Source organism: Lactuca serriola, chromosome 9 (assembly GCF_051521515.1).
Source record: "Lactuca serriola cultivar US96UC23 chromosome 9, Lser_US96UC23_V15, whole genome shotgun sequence".
Lineage (NCBI taxonomy): Eukaryota > Viridiplantae > Streptophyta > Magnoliopsida > Asterales > Asteraceae > Lactuca > Lactuca serriola.
Genome location: NC_136416.1, coordinates 73992294 through 74002241, shown reverse-complemented (window position 1 = coordinate 74002241; position 9948 = coordinate 73992294). Strand labels below are relative to the sequence as shown.

The 9948-nt window shown below is 35.7% G+C and overlaps 1 protein-coding gene across 1 annotated transcript; it reads left to right on the top strand.

Moving 5' to 3' along the window:
- Nucleotides 1–8337: 8337 nt before the first annotated feature.
- Nucleotides 8338–9743, top strand: LOC145073745 (remorin-like). The gene is made up of 5 exons (XM_079020248.1): nt 8338–8623; nt 8852–8893; nt 8979–9066; nt 9143–9224; nt 9308–9743. Exons 1-5 carry the CDS (start codon nt 8464–8466, stop codon nt 9500–9502), a joined length of 567 nt encoding a protein of 188 aa, XP_078876374.1. The 5' UTR covers nt 8338–8463; the 3' UTR covers nt 9503–9743.
- The last annotated feature ends 205 nt before the right edge of the window (nt 9744–9948 follow it).

The window sequence follows — 9948 nt, the reverse complement described above, 5'->3', positions numbered from 1 at the left end:
CCTGGTGTATTCACTTGGTACTCACGGAGTTAAATGTAATAGCTCCTTTATATTTAATGAAAAGATTCTTTAAGAAAACCCTTATTTCTTATAATAAAATGGTAACCACAGTGGTTCCTTCTATAATCACTTAGTTTATACTAGCTATATATAATCTAATATCGAATAGCTAGTTAATTGTGTGAATATGCCCTAAGCCCACAACCAAACAAGGAACAGGAAATGAGGCGGAAAACACACATCCAACTACCTATCGGTTATTAATTATATATAACCCTGATGCATAAACTAAGGTATTATAGAATTAACCACCTAAGGTCCTTTAAGTTTATACTGGTTTAATAAAATCGATTAAACCCTTTACTGGTAAGTTTCTAGTTTTGTATACCAAAAGTTCTGGTTTGAAAAGTATGTTTTGTACTAGAAAACTGTGCATTGCATTTGTGTCCTATGACTTGCCCCATATCTGGTACCCCTTATGATGACTTAATGTATACGGAACATATATATAACTAAGATCGAATGGATAATAAGCTGGGTGAATCCGCTCTAAGCCCACAACCAAACAAGGAACAGGAAATGAAGCGGAAAGCACACATCCTATTACATATCAGATCCTATTAATATATATATCCCATAACCATTTATGTTATAGTATTCTTGTATATGTATTGTATGTACTACTGTAATGTATGTTCTCTCTGACTAGTATGTAGTATGTTCTCTTTGTTTCTCATCATAGTATGTTCTAGTATCTAGCATGAACTGAACCTCTAAACTATAACTCTTATAGTTTACTAGTGTTTTACTTGAACTGTTATTGAAAAGACTCATTTTACAACTAATTTATGCTTGTACTTTAAAAATGGAGTTTTGTTAAACTAAAAAGTAACATAACATTAAAAGAGTTTTTGAAATGTTTTGATAACTTATTAAGACATAAGAAATCTTTTGAAAGATGTTTATAACAAACATTTACACAATTTACATTGTGTTCAACTTGTATTCCCCCCCCCCCCTAAAAGCATTTAAAATAGTTAAAAGATCGATTACGGGGTATGAACTCACCTGATGTGGGTGATTCAAACGAATATGTGCGTAAGGATGAAAAGTTCCATGAATGAAGTCTCGAGACTTAACGAGTCCAAAATGACATATAATGGCATATATTGACTTAAATATAGCGTTTAGAGGCAACCGAAGGCAAGGAAACACCTCACGGGACTAGGAAACACTTGGAATGAAGTGTTGAATCACATGTGATTGATCAAGGGAGAGTTCACGGCCACCCATGGAGTTTACGACCATGAGTTTATGGCCAAGGGAGTTTACGGCCGTAAACTCATGGTCAATCATGCAAAAGTGTGTGTTTTAAGGTTCTTCAACATCCATTAAGGGTTCAAGGTCAAAGGCTTGGACTTAGGAAGGGTTTGCTGCCAAAATGGCACACTTATAGGGGTTTATGGCCATGGGAGATGGATTAGCCATAAACTCATTTTTTTTCTTGCATTTTAATGGTTTTCAAGGCTCTAATCAGGTGTTTCAACTAGATAACAAGCTAAGGAGAGAGTACTTACGATATAGAGGCTTGAAATGGTGATTAAGGTCCAAGAACACTAGTGTGTGTTCTTGGTGTTTCTTGAAGATCTAAGAAAAGATGATTTACATGGATGAAATCATGAGATGATACTAGATTAAGAGATGTATCAATAAATCAAAGGAAGAACACTTACGATTTTGATGATCTAGGATGAAGAACTCGATGATACTTGAGAGAGAAATGGAAGTTCTTGAGTTTGAAAGTGAAAGAATGAAGAAAAATTGAAGGATTGAGACTTTATGGAGGAGTTTACGGCCGTAAACTCAAGTGTCTTGGTCGTGAACTCCAAATGATGAGGTTAAGGCTTGATTTGTTGAACAGTGGCTTTAGCAGGTACATTCTAACACTTATTCCTTAAGTGTATTAGGCTAAAACTCCTTAGAATGACCTTTAAAAAGGCTAGAACTCATTACCAATGAGTCTAACACTCAGTTGAGTTGAATGACTGAGCTTTCAAAGCAAAAAAAATTTCGGGTTGTCACAACCGCTCACTCCGAGGTTCGAGCTTGTACTGAGTCTCACGCCTCACGAAAGCCTCGCAACCCCAAACCTTGATGTGTGCTAACGAGGGAACATTCCCTGTCCACATCTCGTGAGGTGTTTTGGAAAGCTTTTTAGTTAGGAATTGATTAAGGATATGGGCGGAAGTATCCAAGGCATACCCCCAGAATGAGATTGGTAACATAGATAGAGTCATCTTGGAATGAACCATGTCTAATAAGGTTCGGTTACGCCTCTCAGCCACACCATTAAGTGTGGTGTCCTAGGTGGTGTCAATTGTGAAACAATTCCACCTTCCTTAAGATAGTCCAGGAATTCAATACTAAGATACTCACCACCTAGATAGGATCGGAGCATCTTTATCTTCCTGCCCAACTAATTCTCCACTTCCTATTTAAACTCTTTGAATTTCTCAAAGGTTTCTGACTTATGCTTGATTAAGTAGATATAGCCATATATGCTATAATCATCAATAAAAGTCATATAGAAGCGGTTAGCATCCTTTGTGGCAGTTCTGAAGGGCTGTATGAGATCCAAAAAACCCTCACCCCTTTCATAAGAACCAGTGAAGGGTGACTTATTCATTTTTCCAAGCAAATAAGACTCGCAAGTGTCATCCGACCTTAAGTTGAATGACTCCAAAGTCCAACCTTCTGGAGTTGTCCTATGCGCTTCTTGTTGACATGTCCAAGACGACAATGCCACAAGGATGACTTATCCAAATCATTAGAAGAATCAATATGCAACACATTATTTCCTAAGTTGTCTACAACCATCACAGTTTCATATACACCATTACAAGGTAATGCTCTAAAATAAAAAGCACCATTATAATAAGCATTTATTGCACCAGTTTCATTATCAAACGAAAATGTGAAACCTTGTTTGTACAAACCATTAAAGGAAATAATATTTCTCGCCATATTAGACGAGTAACAATAATGATTTGAATCTATTTCTAACCTACTACTAAGCAATAAAGAGTAAACTCCAATCTTGGTGACAGGTGAAACCTTCCTATTCCACATGATCAAGTTTATCTTCCTGTGCTCCACATCCTTACATCTTTTTAGGCCCTGCACATCAAAACAAATGTGAAATCCACAACCTGTGTCAAGCACCTAAGAGTTAGTATGTGATGAGTTTTTAGATAGAATAGTATAGATACCTGCATGGGTGGGTTTAACCTTCCCATCTTTCACATCTTGCAAGTATTTGGGGCAGCTTCGCTTCCAGTGCACTTTTCATGGAAATAGAAACACTCTGCTTCTTTTGGGATGGTCGAAGGAGTAGCATAACCTCCTTTAGTTCCACTTAAAGAGGATCCATCAAGAGACTTTCCCTTGCGGCTCTTGGAAGGAGCCTTCCTCTTCTTCCCCTTACCTTGCCCAATTGCCAGAACAGGGGTATTAGCAGTAGGAGTGGTTACAATAGATTTACCTTTGAGACCACTTTCGGCAGTCCTCAAAAGGTCCTGAAGCTTGCTCAGAGTGACTTCCTCCTTGTTCATATGATAAGTCATGCAAAACTGATCATAACATGGAGGTAAGGAGTGTAGAATAATATCTATACCCAACTCCTCATCAAAGTTCACGTTCAATTTGAGCAGACGGTCCATAAACCTTTTCATTTTCTGCAAGTGGCCCATGATGGGTTCACCATCCTTCATCTTTGTTTTAATCATGAAGTAGATGATTTCATACCGCTCTTAACGAGCACTCTGATGGTATCTTTCCATCAGGTCCTGGTGCATCTCAAAAGGATAGAAGTCCTCATAGGACTTTTGGAGTTCAGGAGACATGGTGGAAAGCATGATACAAGCTACCTTGGTGGCATCTTTCTCATGTGCCCTGAAATCAGCAATCTCCTGAGGAGTAGCAGCAGACTCATCGATTTCCTTAAGCTCCTTGTCGAGGACATATTCCTTGTACTTGTAGCGAGTGACCATCCTGATGTTCCTAATCCAATAATTGAAATTAGTCCCATCAAAGATGACTCTCCCACAAAGGTTCATGAGAGAGAAGGAGCCAATAGGGTTTGAGCCAGAATCAGTGTTGCAAGACATTTGAAAAGAAAGAAAGACAATGTTTGGATTAGATAAAGAGTCCTTAATATAACAACCAAAATGAAATATTAAGGCTAGGACCCAACACAATATTTTACAATTTGGAAGAAGGATGCCGTAATCCAACTTGCAAAATATTTGAAGGTAGGTAAATGACGATTTACCAATTTCCATCATGAAAAACGAAATTGTTATTAAGTTTTAATTGGATTGAAATTCTTAGATCCTTTGAGATTCTTTGAACAATTCAATGGCATGTTTAAATCTCAATTATACCCTTCAGGTTTGTGACTGGGATACCAAGGATCACAAACAAGGTGTGAATAACCATGCAAATGTACTTGGTACTCTCAATGTCAATTATCACCTTAATCAATGTGCCAGTTAACCACACACGCTCCATTAACCTTATGATAAACATTAAGCTACCCTTTGCCACCCTTACTAGTCTAAGTTAATGTGTCCGTTAACCACACACGCTCCATCAACGACTTGGTAATGTGCAAAGTGTAATTTCATGGATTAAAATCAATTTCACATTTTCCTAAGGTAACTAAGATTGGAAATTTATAAAAGGTTTAGTTACTTTATATTTATCATTATACTTTTAATGAGAATTGTAGTCTTTGTCCTACCCGTTCGGTTAACGATCCTCCACCAGTCAAGGAAGCGGTGGGTGAGAGTGGACACCCATTAAACCACCATTTTATAGGCAGTAACCTTATACCCCCTTATAAACCAGCTTCGTGAATGAGACATACTAACGGTAAAACCGACTTGTCTTACACACACATACACACACACACACACACACACATATATATATATATATATATATATATATATATATATATATATATATATATATATATATATATATATATATATATATATATATTAAACCTATAATATTATAATAGTATAAGGATTGAATTTTAACTTTTAAAATTCTAAGGTTTGGAATTAAAGTTTCATTTAGCGAGACTTTACAAATTCCAAAACTTGAGGGCAAGTTTTGAAACTTGTCAAAACTCTTCAAGTTCATAACATATGAGTTTAATGACATATTTAATAGAACAACCTTTCATACTAACGCTGACCCGTTCGTTTAGGGGCTTCACCCCTAAATGACAGTGTAGTTTGAAAACTTGATCAAACTTAAACAAGTGTGTACTCCACACCTTCCTTACTTGTTTAATATTTATCAAGATCACCTTTGGGCAACAAATTAATCCCATTACACTTAAATAATATTGATGACAACAAATCACCAATAGGATTTTGATCAGGATCAAGATGGGTGGCCACGACGTGGCCATTGGGTGGCCACAACGTAGAGGTTAGTTAGAGTTGACTTTGACCGTTGAGTTTTTACTTGGTTGACTTTTAATAGATAATGCTAGTTCTTGAAGGTAGAATAAGGGTTGACCTTATATGATTCATTAGGAATTGTGTAGCATCCGCTTTTTGACTGTGTAAGCCTATTAGTTGTCGACTGCGTTATGAGGTGAGTCTTCTCACTATACTACGTAGGAAGCTAGACTGTCTTTGTGAATGTTTTATGAAAGATTGTGGTTGGATCATAATATTTGTATGAGATAATGTGGTTGGATCACAACAATTGTATGGAAGACCGTGGTCGGATCATGGCAGGAAAGACTACGGCTGGAATGTAACAACGAAAGTGATTGTAAGACTATGGTTGGATCATAGAATTCGTATGGTTGAAATATACCCCTAGGGATGGACCCACTAATATGTATGGTATTTGGTATTTTGGGGAACTCACTAAGCTTTGTGCTTATTAGTTTATGTTTTGAAATGTTACACATACTTCTGGTTCCAAAGGGAAGGACCTGACATGACTGTATCGTATTCACTGGAGATTCCACATATATGATTTTGTTATTTCTCCAATGTTATTTTGAAACACCTTTTTATACTCTGACTATCTTTTGGAAGCAATGGATGAATGATTTGGTTGATTTAAAAATAAAAAATGTTTGTATTTTGGGACGTTGCATTATCTAAGTCTAGAAATGGAGTTATTCAAATTTAATGTTCATTTTAGAATCTAGAAAGTAAGGAGCTCATTAAGCCTAGTGAACTTGTACTGGGATAGATGCATATGCATCACTAAATGTTTATTGTGGAATTAGTTCGTTTGATATTGAAGTAGTAGAAATTGTTGATTCTTTTTAGTTAACCATTTGTTTGTTTTATTAATATTATTGGAATTTGGATTTAAGATTTTGGTTTACATACCCTTAAACTTCGAACATGGAGTTGTATAATTGATTATGTTTTGTTTTTCCTCCAAAATTGAGTTTGATGATATTGTTGTTTTTGGAAGGTATTGGTTCAAACATTAGTATATGAATCTGGTGTTCATTTATATATTATCAATATAATGTCAAACCTTGGAATTTATACTCACTAGGTTTCCCAACGCCTAACCCACTACGTTGATACATTTTTATAGGCTGATTGTTGATTAGTAGAGGTTTAAAGATGGTGAAGGCTTAAGACATTTAGAAGACTTTTGCTTTGTATAAGATAATATTTCATTTTGAATCATTAGTTTGATATTTTTCTTACATTCTCGCATGTTTTTCCAAAACAAGGTATTTTAGATTGTTTATGTTTTGGGACCGATATCCGTACTTGTACTCTGAAAAATGATTTTAATATTGTTAGAGACTGTTTTCTACAAATTAAACTTTAAAATTATTTTTAAAGTATTTTTATAAAGGTTATTTCAATAGTCTCTATGCGATGGGTGTTTCACTTAACCCCCTCTCATAAATTTTCTGAACGGGTACTATGGTCCATGTTAGATATTGCTTTAATGTAATTCATATAAGGCATAACAAATCTTTGGTAATGGATGATGTAACACATAACATCCTAGAAGGTTTTAACCTAATGCATAATAGCTTACAAATGTTAGTGTTACCATTAGGTAAACATCAATAAGTCAAAAATAAGTTACTCATAGCATAAGGCATATACATAAGCAATTTTAGATATAAAACCTAAATGCATGTTAATAATCTTTTTTCAAATTTATCTTCTAAGCTTCCTAGTTTAAGTTTAAGCATTACCCTAAATGCTAAGTTCACTTAACCCGAAGATTTGATAAAAAACAATGATGATGGCTTGAGTGGTCCAATGGGCCACAATAAAAGTTTCAATTGAACAGAAAGATGAAACCTAGACCAACAACCCAAAACCTTACCCTAACCCCATCGAACAAATTAAGCGACTATCAACCTAGTGACGTCCTTGAAATTTGATGGGTTTGGGTTTTCAGAATGATATTTAGGTGTTAGATATTTAATGATTGTCTCGGTTGTCATGGAGTTTAATAGATTAGGGTGGCCAAAGAACTAGACCGAGAAGGGTGGGTGGAGAAGAGACCAGTGTGGGCTCAATGTTTCGATGAAGAAGGGTAGTAAGAAAGCTATTGTTTTGTTAAGTTTTTGAATGACAAAACAAACGACTTTCTTTAGTCCACATGAACTATTCCCGATAAACATGCCACACCGTGTCGGGTTGAAATTAAACAAGTTGAAAGACAATGACGGGCGCAAAACATTTAAAGAGGGGTATCACTCGTATAAGAAGGTGGTGCACCTAATATGATTTTTTTTACACTAAGTGGCGGAATCAGAGCAGTGACCTTGAACCCCAAATACACTACACAAATCCACCACTGTTGAAAGAGCTAAACCCTAGTCTTACTCGTCTAATTTTCATGTCGTGTAGTATTAAACCAGTTTACTTGAACATGTTGAAATCTTTAAACAAACCTTTTTATTTTGTTCGGAGCTGTCAAATTTGTGTGAGGTCAAATTTTGTTAGCTCTAACATCAATTACCATATATAAAAGATTTATCAACTTAGCAAGAAACTACCAAAGACAACCGGTCATTGAATTTAATTTGAGAAAAACTTGAATTTATACTTTGCTAAAGAAAACAATAACTTTTCATGGAAATGAACCCAAAATTAACCCCTTCAGTTTAACAAATAATACAAGAAAAAAGGTTTTAAAGTGGAAATGATGGTAATTCGTCGACATGAAACAAGGTGGGGGTATGACAGGTCATAATGTAATACAATTGGGCAATCCATAACTATCACCACAGCTTTCGTCCTTTCCAATACGATACTTACCCTCATCACCTCTCTCTCTCTCTCTCTCTCTCTCTCTCTCTCTCTCTCTCTCTCTCTCAATTCCAATCATCACCAATCCTCCATTTTTCCATTTCTACTTTCTTTAATCTCCACTAATATGGCAACTGAAGAGGTTAAGAAGGTGGAGGTTGAACCCGAGTGCCCGGCGGAGCCACCACCTGCCGCCGAGGTGGAGGAGAAAGCTATCGTCCCAGTTGAACCTCCTCTTACCGAAGAAAAGCCCGTCGATGATACCAAAGCCCTTGCCATCGTTGAAAGTAATCTCTCTTGTCTTTTCTTCATACTTATCACTAATTTCAACTGAATTAAGCAATTCCATACTTTTCGTTACAATTATAAAGATTTTTTGCTTTTTTTGCTCTGATTGAACCCTTTTATCCTCTGTTTTCCTGAATCAATTATAGTTGGAAAACGAAAACCCCTCGATTTTCAGCGATTATGTTGATTAAGAAATATTACAGTCTAACTGTTTGTTGATTTGCCAGAGCCTATCGAGGATAAATCGGAAGAGGGTTCTGTCCATAGAGGTAATATTAGTAATCTAAACAGAATCCGATTTTGGTTTTGATTTTGAAAAGTTGAAAGAGATTAATTAATCGATTACTTCTTCAGATGCTGTTCTTGCTAGAGTTTCAACAGAGAAGAAAGACGCACTAATCAGAGCATGGGAAGAAAGCGAGAAATCAAAAGCAGAGAACAAGTAAGAACACCACCCAAAAAAAAATACAAAATTTGATCTTTAATTGATTTCATTTTCAACTTGTGAACTTGAATAGAGCTCAACAAAAGCTATCTTCGATTGGAGCATGGGAGAACAGCAAGAAAGCAGACTTAGAAGCTGAACTGAAGAAGATTGAGGTAAAATTTACATCATATCATCGATAATCGATCATGAAATATGTTGAAAGAAAATCGTTTAATTGAAAAGCAATTATGAGCAGGAGAATTTGGAGAAGAAGAAGTCTAAGTATATCGAGAAGATGAAGAACCAGATAGCTCTTCTTCATAAGAAAGCAGAAGAGAAAAGGGCGATGACGGAAGCCAAAAGAGGAGAAGCTCTTTTGAAAGCAGAGGAGACGGCGGCTAAGTGCAGAGCCACCGGAGAAACCCCAAAGAAAGGGTGGTTTTCGAGCTAGATGTTCATGTTTCTCATCGGAATTCAGGTATGCTGGATTTGTAAAGTGGCATTTTCGGGGTTTCTTTTCATCTTTTGTTTTATGTTTTTGTTTTTTTAGATGTGTGGTTATGTGATTTATGTGGCGAAATATTTGTTTAATGCTTCATTATTTGGTGTGTATAGTAATGCAATTATGTGTATATAAACCATTTGTAAAAAAAAAACAAGTTTGAATGTGATTGTTTTATGTTTTAGTTAAATTTTGAAGATATAGACTAAGTGTTTGATGAAATGCTCTAAAAAATGTGTGCTTTTAGAAGTAAATGTCAAAAATTCATGTCACGTAAAAGTCTTATGCTACAAGATTGATGATCAAATTATCCTAATTCTTTCATTGATTCATCCACACATTTATTCATCAGTTGGTTAATACATGTTATTAGATATGAAAGGATAATACATGTC